The sequence below is a fragment of the Ursus arctos genome, unplaced genomic scaffold (genome assembly GCF_023065955.2).
Source record: "Ursus arctos isolate Adak ecotype North America unplaced genomic scaffold, UrsArc2.0 scaffold_2, whole genome shotgun sequence".
NCBI classification, from domain to species: Eukaryota; Metazoa; Chordata; class Mammalia; order Carnivora; family Ursidae; genus Ursus; species Ursus arctos.
Genome location: NW_026622874.1, coordinates 38,943,726 through 38,957,041, shown reverse-complemented (window position 1 = coordinate 38,957,041; position 13,316 = coordinate 38,943,726). Strand labels below are relative to the sequence as shown.

At 43.8% G+C, this 13,316-nt stretch overlaps 1 protein-coding gene across 6 annotated transcripts in view; it reads right to left on the bottom strand.

Annotated features, from left to right (window-relative positions):
- PPP1R12B (protein phosphatase 1 regulatory subunit 12B) overlaps nucleotides 1-13,316 on the bottom strand; it is a 207,402-nt gene that overhangs the window by 16,662 nt on the left and 177,424 nt on the right. For 5 of the 6 annotated variants that reach the window (XM_044377710.3, XM_057315719.1, XM_044377709.3 and 2 more), the window contains 5 exons: nucleotides 10,409-10,425; nucleotides 6,983-7,127; nucleotides 5,950-6,054; nucleotides 2,520-2,573; nucleotides 1,229-1,279 (listed from right to left, as the gene is read on the bottom strand). In XM_044377710.3, coding sequence (XP_044233645.2) covers nucleotides 1,229-1,279; nucleotides 2,520-2,573; nucleotides 5,950-6,054; nucleotides 6,983-7,127; nucleotides 10,409-10,425 — 372 coding nt within the window. The remainder of the gene's footprint in view (nucleotides 1-1,228; nucleotides 1,280-2,519; nucleotides 2,574-5,949; nucleotides 6,055-6,982; nucleotides 7,128-10,408; nucleotides 10,426-13,316) is intronic. The other variant, XM_044377707.3, reaches the window with a different exon arrangement.

Below are 13,316 nucleotides of genomic sequence, written 5' to 3'. Positions count from 1 at the left end.
ACGGTGACCACAGAACTCAAGGGCAGGGCACATCTCCCTCATTCTGGAATAACACAGAGTAACAGGACTATGAGCACTGGATCTTGTGTAAACTTGGACCTTATCAGGTCCTGAGTTTTTTTTTTTTTCAGTAAATAACCATATTTTTGGGGGCCACTGTAAATAATAAATGTCTCTCCTAAAGTGCTCTAATTGCATATTAGGGATGCTTCTCACAGAAAGAGCCCTGGAGATCTGCCTCGTACTACCCCAGTGCTTCTGGTTCTCAGGTAAAGAAACCTGAGTTTCACCAGATGAATGCTTCGTATCATACATCTGGTAAAACAAGATCCTTGAAGGAAAAAAAAAAAGGCCGAAGCAGAGCAAGTGCTAGGTGACTATGATGGGCATGTGGCATCACGCACCTGTGGGGCTCAGATGCTCCCACAGCATCCCCAGGTGGCTACCCCGAGCAGCTCTATGTTCCCTACTGCTCTGCAGGCCCCTTCCGCAGTGGGGAATTGACCCTTCTGGGTCGGCTGCCAGTTCTCAGCACTCACAGCTGCCTAGGATGGCAGTTGTTCATTCAATGGCTAATGGAGATGATGGTCATTGCAGGTCATGGTGAAAGGAGAGAGGAAAGCAGTGAGCCGTGAGGTGTAACTGGTGGCATGAGCTTATTCTAGTGGGTGAGTGCCGAATATTACTGAACATTTCAGTAATATTATAAATGGGCTGGGGCAGGAAATTGATGTATGAATTAATCTGCATTCTGCTGCAGAATGACTCAAACTGTGTTCCTTCCAGCGAAGGGCTGAGACAGGGAGGCGCACCAGGCAGGAAAGTCCCTGGCCGTGTTCAGGCTTCCCCGGGCACCTCATGTGAGGCCAGGAGAGCTGGGACCCTTGTTTTAGCCTTTTCATCCAGCCCCTGAGGGTGAAGCTATTGCTTGGAAAATCTCAGAAGTTCAACTTAGGTTTGTCTCCAGTCTGCAGACACCTCCGCTTAAGCCAGAGGCGGCGCTGGTTCCCAGAAGGGCTGCGAGGTGCCCACAGGGGATGCTGTGTGATCTGAGAGGGCCTATGAAATGGCTGAGGAGAGATGCTCGGCTCCTCTTCACATGTCATCTCTTCTTAAGGGGGTCGAGTGTGCGGTGAAATCTGGAGGGGCGGGCCTAGGCTCAATCACCCAGTCCTGGCAGGCATTTGGGGAACAGGCACACAAAGAGAGAAAGGAGATCTCTCCATACCTTCATCTCCTCCTCCATCTCTGACATTTTCCGCTCCAAGGCTCGCCTCTCCTGTTTAGAAACAATGAGACTGTTGAACATCTACTGGGATTAGAAGGGAGTCAAAATGCTGCCTCCCAGTTGCCATGTGATCAGCGGCGTCACGTCTCAGGCAAACTTCATGCAGGAGACTAAGCACTATCTGATCCGTGGGATGAAACTACTTCACAGACAGAAATCACATGACCTAAATCTCCCATCAGAGTATTAGACTACAAGCAAATGGTAGGACCAGGGTACTCCGGCTATTCTGTGCAAGCTGAAGATTTCATGGAATTTCAAATGACTGCAAGTGACCAGGGCTCTTGCTCTCTATTAATAAAAGACATCCTTATCTTCAGTAATGCTCCCCTCAAATTCCTAAGGAGCTGCTTCTACCATGATGGGGAGCAGATGGTGAGTGGGGAAGCAGCCATCATAGTCCAGGAAGAAAGAGCACCCCTCCCCCTAACCCATCTCTCTCCCAGCAACCCACTCCTGATTTAGCCTGAACTCTGAAGAGTCCTTGATTAGATGAGATACCAAAGAGGTTTTGTTACAGGCCACTGAAATAAAATATAAAACTTTGCTGCTTTCCAAATTAAACAGGAGAGATGGGAACATATTATACCCCTAGGGTCAAATCACAGCTAGGGTTCATCAATAAATCTGAGTTTTCCCAATCCAAGAATGTCAAATCCCAGAAAAATATTCTGAACGCAGTCAGGAGGAGGTCAGCAATTGAACCATACGCCTCCTCCCCACCCCCAGTCAGAGTGAGTGAAAGATTCTGCTGGCTCACATTTCAAGTCAGAAGACCTAAATCAACGGCAGAGGGTCCTGCTGAAAACTTCCTCTGATCAAGGTGACAGGAAGGGTAAAGAGACCTTGGTCCTGGGTGTGTACGTGTGTGCTGATTTACAGTAAACCAAAATATACCGTAGGGGTGTGTGTGTGTGTGTGTGTGTGTGTGTGTGTGTGTGCACGAGCACGCGCAGTTCTGCCTACAGGCCAAACCAGTGCATGGGATGACCTTCTAAGGACTCGTCCCACACTAAGACTGGATAAGTGAAAAGTACGGACCATGTGAAGAGGCCAAAAGGACTAGCAATCAAACTGCTGTCCAGAGTCACACAAAAAGAATTTATTATCAAGCTGGGAATGGAATGTGGCAGAACTCCCGCCTTTTTGAGACGAACTTTTTCCATTGGCATGAACAACAAAGTCAGAGAAACTCAGATGAAACAGAGGGGAGAAAGAAACACACACATACCCGTTTCTCCATCTCCAGCATGGATGATCGGTCAGAGGTCTTCTCTTGTTTCTGCTAGTGCAAATTGAAGAGAAACAGTGGTCACTTGGGTTGTCTCAGGGTCACTAGGAAGCCCTGTCTGGTTCAGCATTACCGTCGGACACCCAGAAATAGATGTCTGGGCTTTGGGCTCTCGCTGCGGCAGATTCCAGTAGATCTCTAAGCCTGACATTATTGCCTCTCTGAAGTCTGCAGGATTCCCACTGGGGAGCAGAAGGCAGGAGTAGCTGTTTCTTGAAACTCAGCACAGTCACAAGTGCAAAGACATCCGCACAACACACACACAAACACTTGCTAGGTCTTCAACGCCAACTATCTCCTTATACCTCACAGTAATCACACAACCCAGAGAAAATGAAAAATGGCTTTTCTTCTTTGAAAGCTAGAGACTCACGAACTTGAGGCTCTAAGCCCCATGGCACTCTTCTAAGCAATCCCTTCACACTCTTATTCTTTCTGCTCTGGGCACTGACGCTGTTTTTCTTCTAAAGCAGTGGTCTGCACGTGTGGGTGGGCTTCCAGGGTTCTCAGGAGCCCGCTCATGCGATCTGCCCTGCTTTGAACTGAACAGTTCCACTTTTATCTTTTTTGTATATTGAGCTTCCAGGTGAGGTAAGATTTTACCTGAACAAAAGATTAGAACATCTTTGACTTTTGCTATAAATGTCACAGAAGGGCCAAAAAGATTTCGCCATCAGAGCTAAAAAGTAGAAGACCTTTGGGTAGTGACTCTTCAACAGGGGATGGAAACGAGTCATATGTTCCTTCTGGCCTTAGCACTGTCAAACTTCTTACACTTCATAGACATTCAGTAAGTACAGGGTGATGATTTTTATTTTGCCTCGAACCACGCACAAACAACAGTTAGTAAACACAGAGAGTACGCTGCTCTTCTGGCAGAGGTTTCTTTTTTCAGAATATGAAGGAATAAATAGAACTAACAGTAAAACTCTGATTTCTGGCCCCTGTCCTGCGCTTTCACCTTCTGTTCTGAAGGTCAGGGCCATCTGCCTTCCCACTGAGTCTACTATGAAGCGGAAGGAAAAGAAAAAAGGCAGAAGTAGATCCTGGTGCTTCTTTATACCCCCAGCAGCCTCCCTGAGCCTGAGAAGCACAGAAGCGGTCACGATCTCACTATTTTCATTTAGCTCACTTCTACAGACTGAACTGAACTTCTACAAAGAACTAGTTTTGTTTTGTTTTTGTAATCTTAACCCCCTCAGAGTTAGGCCAAGTGGACCTTTTATGTAAAACATCGTGTGTGTCCATGTGGTAAGTGTCTCCCTACAACGTGTGGGGCTGACAGGCCCTCCTCCTCTCCGTCCTGCCAGACAGCTCCATTTGTGGTAAACAGCAGAGAACTGGTCTGTAGCACCACTATTTCTTCTGAATTTCAGTAACTTGTATTTGGCAAAACTAAGTATATTCCAACACACCCAGCAAAGCAGTTGGCTAGAAAGTAAACCCTCTTCCCCAGTGACTGGAAAGGATGATTTTATTTTCAGTGTCCTCTGTGCAAGTCAATGTCAGCAGCTTGTTAGACTGCTCACTGCTCCGAAGCACGAGCTGGTGGAAAAGCCAAGAACTCCTAAAGGTCAAGAAATGTGCTGTCAGAAGAGTGCTTCTGGAGAGAGTGGGGAGCAGGTGACATTGGGTCCTCCTGTGGTTCCTCACATGACTGCTCCCCAACTGTCTGTAACATAGCCCCAGGAACTCCTGATAAGATGCAGCAAAAGATCTGTATTAATTAATCACTGTCAGTTCGTGGCACTACTCAGAATAAAAGTCAGCCTCAGGAATCTTCTGAGGGTGTACTGTGAATGAGACATTTTACCTGGCTCAGTCATGCTGAGAGCCCTTGAGGTTTATTTAGTTCCACCCCCCTGCCTTGTGTGTGTGTGTGTGTGTGTGTGTGTGTGTGTGTGTTTTCTTGTGGGTTGAGACCCACTTTTCTTGTCCCACTAAATCACTTTATGCCCAGTTGTCACCTGTGCTGCAGGCCTTACAAATCCTCAATCAAAGAGCCATGTTCAGCTATCCCAACCAGGCAGGGGGGGATGCCTCTTCCACACTGACAGGCAGTTCACAGGCCAGGCCATCCACTGTGCACCTGACCGAGCCCTTCTCTGGAAAATGTGGGTTTCCTGGTTGTCCTGCTGAAGTCCCATGCAGTTCTGTTGTGCTGTCTTCCAAGTGTTGGCTCATTCCATTCCAGAGCGGTTGCCATAAGATGTTTAGAGGTACTTAACCTGCCCCCCAAATCCCATGTATTCAGTACTATACAATCCTAGCATTTTAGGCTTTGCTTTTGGCCTAGATCATATGGCTGGAACAACTAGCCATCCCTGCTTTTCATTTATGCCTTCCTAGTAAAGAGTCATTTTTACCTCAGTTCAGCTTTCAAAATTCTTAGTCACTGGGCATTCCACGAGGGCAATAACTTAATAGGTTTCCTGTTAACTCAGCAATAACCCAAGACTGCACTTGCTTCGGCTTTCAGCAGCAGTGTTTGTCTCACTGGTGATGAGGTTATTGCCTCTAGTACCCTCTAAAGGGCTGCCTAATTAAATCAGGCCTGGCAGTAAAAGGAAATGGTTTATCTGGTCTGTTTGCTGCTAACATTCCTTATTCCTAGGCTGAAAAATGGTGGTGGCTTGAGGAAGTAACATACGCTGCAGGACAGAACCTTTGCTTTGGGACCCAATTATACATTCTAACACACCTTTGTCCTTGATTTCTTTCTTTTTTAGAGAGAGAGAGAGAAAGCACAAGACAGTGTGAGGAAGGGGGAGGGGCAGAAGGGGAGGGAGAGAGAGAATCCTAAGCAGGCTCCATGCCCAGCATGGAGCCCAACCCAGGGCTCTATCTCACGACCCTGAGGCCATGACCTGAGCCGAAATCGAGTCAGATGCTTGACTGACTGAGCACTCCAAGCGCCCCTGTCCTTGACTTCTTATACGACCCATGCAAACCACTTATTTCTCTAGGCCTAATTTGCTACCTCTCTGCAGTGGGTTTAATAGTGTCTTGCTTATCCCTCTCTAGGAGGTGACTGTAGATAAAATGAACTGAAACATGACAGGAGACATTGTCTAGCACTAATCTTGTGATGCTGGTTAATACCTTTCTACTAAGAAATAAGTAGATAATCCATATATTGACTATTAGCATTTAGGCTGTTAGGAATTGTTCACTGAACTACCAGTTTTCCATTTTAAGTTAAATGCCGACTGAACCCTGAAATCAGATGAGAATCTCAGGGGCTTCTGTCTCCCTGTCTCTGAGGAGGGCCAATCTGAATTCCACGTCACTTCCCCTCTCTCAGACCCCTGGGTTACTGCGCCCCCTCACACTCAGCCTGTCACCTAGCCTTTGTCCTCTTCTCCCTTACCTGGGCCATCTTCTCAAGCTTGGACTTTATATCTGCTAGCTCTAGCTGAGCCTCCTGAAGTTTTGTTTTCAGTTTTTGGTTTTCGGTCAGGGCACTCTCGTAGAGCTGAGGGGAGGGAAAGAAAATCAGGTCACCGAGTAGGCAGGGCTCCCAGGATCAGCACTCACACAGTTTCATCCTATGAGAAACCCCCCTCCCCGACCCAAACCATCACTGTGGGGCAGACGGAGAAGGGGGAGGAAGTCTAGGAAACAGAATACATTTAGCCAATTGGTTTCTTGCTTCTTAACACTGGTGAAGTTCCAGGTGCTGAACACAGAATGGTGCTCCAACTTCAAAAATGTTCATCTCCGGGGGAAAGAACAGTGACTGTCGTTCCCCATACAAAGAGAATTATTATTTTTTAGGGCTGATCTAATGTGTATATTGATTTTAGTCAAGTTCTGCGTAACACAACATTAACTAAACAAACATTTCATTAACAAAAATGGTTTTCTCCCCTGGCATCTCAAGCACTCGAAAGGGAAGGTTTTCAGGTCTGCCCCTGGAGCTAGGTGTTCTTCTGCAAGAACCAAAGGCAATGAACTGTCAAGTGTTTTAAACCCCCTCCAAACCAGATCATCATTTACCATCACCAAGAAGTATTTGGTTGACACTCACAGGACCTCATGAAAAGCACATGTTTGTTAACGACGTGAATCTTACCGAACGACCCCCCGTGGCTCAGACACCCAGCACTACTTCATCTCCCCTTTCTACAACTGTCGATCTTTACTTTTTCCTGTACCTCTACGTATCTGGTTTGAGGCATATAGTTACTGCACTAAAAGCAATGTATGAAATGGTCTGTGTTTAGCTGGTGGAGAGGTGGGGCACACCCAGAAACCCGAAAGGAATCAGTTACTACTATTTATCACGGAAGCACCTTTTCTTCTGCTTCGTGGGACCTGCACTCATTTTTCTACACTGGGGAAAAGGCTGAGATGTTTACGTGTTGTAACCCAACAACGGAAAAGTTGAAAAGAGAGCCTACTTTTTTATAATCCCTGTTGCTGTCCTCCTCCACGCGGCTGGTCAGGGTGGCGAGGCGGGCCTCCCGGGCCTCGCGGCGGGCTCTTGCTGAGGCCCGGTCACCATAAGAATCGCTGCTTGTAGGGTTACTACCTCCTGATTCCAACCTGCGGGAGATACATTAAAGGGAAACGTTGGTTTTAAGAATGAAGAGATGGGGGGAAGGTAACGCTGCAGGGTAGTCTGAGCCTTTTCTAAGAAGCACTGGAGAGCCTTGGCCAGAAACGACGCACATTCCTTCCCTGAATCTCCTCAGCCAGCATTCTCGGACCTCGGGGCTAAGCTGCGCCAGCCTGGAGGAGGAGCTGTCATTTGCCAAGAATGGAGCTTACTTGAAAAATTGGTGGTTTGGACCCGTGTGCCGACTTAAATCTTAGAGCTTTCCAAATTAGTTTGGGGTCGAACAGCTTTCCTCAAAGAGTGTGCTTTTAAAAGCAGAAGTTTCTTGAATCGCAATGGCTCTTAGACAATGATTCCAACGAACTGTCAATGAATCAGAAACACACGGACTTGGAGCTCTGAGCTGGAGGGGGGATGGAGGAAGGATGGCCACGAGGGCCTGGCGTGTATGCTTTTTAGGTGCACTGCAGGTTTGTTGGAATCTCAAACATTTCAGGGTACCACCACCGTGCCCAAACAGCTCTTTTTCTACCCTCTATTCTCCAGTCCACATTGTGACTGTGAGCCTGTGATGAGGACTTCTACATCTCCCAGCAGGTGAGCTCTGACAGTTGATGGTGGCCTCATTTCCAGGAGTGGTAAGTTCGTTAGTGGAAGGGTCTCTCAGCTGATTATCTGTTTACGTGTGCGATAATCATCCTGATTCTTAACAGTGGTTTACACTTTTCTCAGACTTTGTTCTTTCCAAATGAAAATGTGGCCCACAAGACTGCTACGTACAAACCGGCCCTGCAGAGCTCTCCCTCCCCGCACTGGGGTGGTGTGCAGAGTCACAGCTGTGGAACTTCCATCGGAAGGCTCTGTCCTGCGGTAGCTATTGCCAAAGTTGGGGGTGGGGGAGCTGGAACAAGTATCAGAAGAAGTAGAGGAGCAATAAGGAGGACACAGAGGGGGAGAAACAAAGCTCCTAATGACATCACTGCCCACTCTGTCTTACAGAGATACTAAGTTCTATAACATTCTTCACACTTTTTCTTCTTACATTTAAAAAAAAATTTTGTAGACAGAAACCTCTTTACTGACTTTTCTGATTATAAAAGCAATACATGCTTGTAGAAAAATTTAAGTAGTACCCAAGTGTCTAAAATAGAAAGTGAAAGTCACTCCATAATCCTGCTCAAGAAATAATCCACTATTAACAGTTTACTTCCTATCCTTGCAAAAGGTTAAACACATAGATATGTTAAAATGTATTTTTATAAATAAAACCAGATAATACATACTGTTGTCTAACTCCTCCTCCTCCCTCATCACTACGCTTGGAGGCATCTTACCATGTAAGTAAACAGGTCTGCCTCATTAAAAAAAGAAAAAAGGACCGCACAGTCTTCCACTGTGTGGTTGTATGGTAACTGAATCTTCTAGTGACAGACACCCATATTATTTTGAACCTTTTAGCTATTAGAAATGATGCTACAGTGAGAAGACCAGTCTATAAATTTTAGTGCATTTGTCCAATTGTTTTCTTGTCCAATTATTTTCTAAAATCTTAGAAGTGGAACTCTTTGGTCAAGGGATAAGTCTGTTCTAAATTTTGATATATGTATTGTTATACTGTCCTTCAGAGAGTGTAATCCTTTCTAATCCAATAGGAGCAACATTGTCGTTAATTTTAACATTTATAGATCACTAGGAAGGTTTAGTATCTTTGGTTATTTATCTTCATTTCTGAATTGTCTATTCAGAGTCTTTGTTACTCTTTGGCTTGTCACACTGTGGGAGCTTCCTATATAGTAAGGCTTTTAAAACTATCTAACATAAGCTGCAAATATTTTTTCCCACTTTACTTTTTGTCTCTGTTTATGGTCTCTATTACTAGCAGAGATTTTACATTTTATATAACTAAACTGGACAATTTTTACCCTTATGGTACCATGCCTGGGAGAGTCTTCCTAGATAAAGATTATAAATATTCTCTTCTATTGCTTTTATAGTAAGATCATTTTCTCTTAGAAACTGTAATCCATCTGGAATCTGGTTTCGTTTTTGTTTTTTGATATGGCTTCAGGGAAGGATCTGTTTTCCCAAACAGACAATCAGTTGTCCCAATGATCACTTATTAAATAACTCTCCCCCCACAGAGTTGAAAAATCACCTTGTACACATGACTTTTGGGGGGACTATCTACTGTGTTCCACTGATATCTTTGTTTATTCTTGAACTAATACCTGTTTTAGCCATTAGTTTTATAGCGTATTTGAGATCTATAGGGAAAGTGTCTTTTCATAAATGGCTATTATAATATAAAAGAATTCACAAAAAAATTATAGCAAAATACCACTCTCCACCAATTTCACAAAACTAATTTTCTGCTAGGTTAGATGTAAATTATTCATCTTCGGCTGGTGCCTGGTGAGAGGGTAAGCAGAGGAAGAATCCATGCAAGTTTATACATTTTGAAATATATTAGGGTAGAATAAGCTCAATTATCAAACAAATTATAAGACTCATTTGTCCTATGTTATCCCATTAACTACATTTTCACTGAATCTCTTCTTAATTTCCTATCAGAGGAAAAGTGGAGAGGGAGCGGTTCATACTTTTGGCTCCACAGTCCTTTACTATTTTTTATTTTGTTCTTCAGGAAGATCAGTTTTGTATCCTCAGATGCTAGGTGAAAAATTAGAGAGGATCATTCCCCAAACTCTGAGCTGCTTCCTTAATTTTTTAGCAATTGCAACACTGGTCTTTAGCTCATTCAATAAATTATTCCACAGCACCATCTAGGCACAGTGAATCGTGTTAGGTCCACTATTAAATGACAGTATCTAAACTCAATCTCAGTTTGGGCATGTACCCTGCAACAAAGTCTTCCCTGAACCACCAGAAGAGGCTAATGGCCTCTTCTCTCTGCTCATAATACCTGTCTCTACTACTGTCTCCGCCCTTCCCGAAGGTAAGGACAGGATTTTATTCATGCTGGTCCTTTAGCACAGTGCCTGGTAGGTGCTGTAGGAAAATTAATGTGGTGGAAGTCCACGAAATGAATTGGAAGGAGGAGAATGTGAAGGCAGGAGGTGAGCTGAAAAGCTACTGCATTAACTTAGGCAGGAAATAATAAAAGTCTGAACTACTGTGGTGGCTGAGGAAATGAAAAGGAAGGAAAGGATGTGAGAAATATGAGTACACAATATAAAGCTAAGTTTAATTAGACATGCATTTCTCACAAATATTAAAAGCATGCATATAAAATAGGGAAAGGTCTTACCTAGAAAGTCTTTCATGCTAGAGAAAGGAAGAGACAAAACAAAAACAAAACCGGCATTAGCAAGGGACTGATAATTATTATTTCCATTTATAAATGCACTTTTCAAATCAGATGTCTCAGCTTCACAGTTGGATATATGGGTGCAATTTAAGAAAAGCAATTCAACCGACTGCACAAAAGGCTACTTAGCTAGTCTTCCATGACTCAGTAGATTTGAGACTTTGCGGAAAGCATCTTTTTTAACTGGAAGTCAGCAAACTGTAAAATGATCAAAAACTTATCCACTACCCAACTAACAAACCACCCTTGTGTTCTAGGAGGGACTGATTGTCGGTGCGGCATTTAGCCTCTCCGGATCTCGATATCCATTCTACTAACTTCCTTCAATTCACAAACCCCCAACCCTGCCCTAAATGAACCGCAATCTACAAATATTAAAACTCAGGACAGTTCCTGGCTTTATCCTAGACCTCTAGTGAAAGGTGAGCAAGACGGTGCGGGCATGGGGAGGTCCCATCCTAGTCTCTAGGATGGCGGTTACAAAATGAGGAGAGTAAGAAAGTACTTTGAGGTCTCAGGAGAAAGGAGTTTTGTAGATGCAAATTGTAAGCTTGGTATCTATCGATGGTCCGTCTATGGTTGTAAACAAATAACAAAAAATGATTATGTCATATTTTACATTTTCAAAAATCATAGATGACCGTTACCCTCTTATTTCTGCTTTTTTTTTTTTAAAGAACTCAGGCAAATAAAAACTCAGTTGATTTGAATGTATTTATTTATTTTCTCTTTGGAGATACTGAAGCACAACAAAGTCCTCAAGGACACACAAAAGAAGGAAGAAGAGAAACAAGTGCCCAATAATCTACAAAATGAATAATAAATCCCTTGACTACTGAGGAGTCGCTCAATGACACTGCTTTGTTGAAGCAGCACTAAATAGTCCCTGGAAGCCACTGGTTTGTCAACCAACACAGCATGACAGCATAATATATACCACTTCCTAAAGCTGTCCAGAAGTGTTTGCTGCCATGAGTATATTCATCAGAATTCTTTCATGTACTTTTTCCAAAATGTACATATCCCAACGTCAATCCTAGAGACTCTCTTTCTCTAGGTCTAGAGTAGGGACTTCTTACATGTGTTTTTTAAAAGTCCCCCAGGTGATTCTGTTGTACGGCCCTGGTCAAGCACCATTTGACTAAACAAAAAGGCTTTTTAACGTGAGGATGTGTCCCACTGGAGATGGGGAAGCCAGTAAGAAAAGTCTATGGTGCATCTTTAGCATTCTCATACACTTGGGAGTTGAGTATCCTAAAACTTACAAATCTGGAATCGAGTTTCCCTGTCTCACATTTATAACTGATCTTCAGGGAGAGTCATGTACCTAGCCCACACTATCAATGACTACTTTATCAACATTAACTAAGGTTGTTTCTCTTACTCGAATCTTATTTTCAAAGAAACGAAATTTTCATCACCTCTCGAGAATTACTTAATGTACAAACACGTTTCAAGTCTACTCAAGTAAAACTGAAATGCTAGACTGTTGGCAATGCCCATGCACCAGCTTAGTGATAAGATCCACCCTTTAAGGCATCTGGGTGAATTCAAATTCATATCCCAGGAAAACTGTAAGCTGACATGCCAAAGATTCATGAAGTTCATAAGAATGAACTCCATACCAGCAAATGTTAAGGGTCTACTGAATTTAAGAACCCGCTGCGTGCAAAGCCCTGTAGAAGAGGCACCAAGGAAGCACACACAGAAGAAGCTGCGTGAGTCAGGAGAGCACCGTGAACACAATCAGCAAGCTCGTCGGGAGCAATGGAAGGAACACATGTGAATAAGTGCTAAGGAGGTAAGGGTGCTAACCAGTGGGCTCCAACTACAAAGGCTTCCTGAAAGTCATGAATTCTGAGCAGAGAAGGTTAGAGAAATACAAAGACATACATACATACATTTTAAAAAAGAGCTGTTGTTATGGGGGGGGGGTTTCCTTACCAGTGATCCATGCACTTTTCCCAGTTACATCCTCAGTGCCAGAACATGATGGGTGCTCAGGAAAGACTCACTGAACTGAACTGTTAATGTTTCTGGGAAAGAGTGTGATGTCCTTGGCTGGACCTGAGCTCTAATTGTTGCTCTGACATCTCCTAGTTATGTGACCTTGTGCAAATTACCAGCTACTCTTATGGTAAAAATTAAATGTGATAGTTATGAGGAAGTACATTCTTAAAATGTCAGCTTCCTCTCCTGCCCCATCTCCCTCCCCCATTCCCTTTCTGGTTATAAAAATACTATACTGGCCGCCGATGTCAGTTAGAGTAGTAAGTTAACTTAGGACCTTTGAGCTCACAGGCAACCAAACGAAACAACAATCTGACAATTTAGGAGACCATTTACTTTCTCTTGCTGCTTCCAGGCAGTGCTGCCTTTTTCAAACGTCATTACCCATCTGGGAGAACCATTCTTGACAGTCTCTCCAAAGGCAGACGTGCCACCCTGCCTCTTAGGTTTGGAAGAGGACGCACGTATAATCACACTGTTCTGCCTTGTGCCTTCTTTTGCTTCCTCCTAACGGAAGTAGGAGTCTACCTTGCATGGTGTATACTGACTGAGACCTGATTCATTTACTGACAAATCATGTGTATCTATTGACTTTGTTATTCCTAAAATGTGGGACTTCACTTGAAAATGCTTTAGTTTCCTCTTTGTAAATATCTCATTTGTTGGGTTAGATTTTAGTAACACCTTCAGCTTTGAGTTCAGCCAGCCCTTTAGACTCTGGTAGTTGCCTCTATAGTGAAGAAAGTGTTTCTTTTCACTAAGACAAGACAATTAGGATTTTACCAGGTATCAGTTTTGGCCATTATATAGATATCAAAGCATGCTAATCATTTCCACT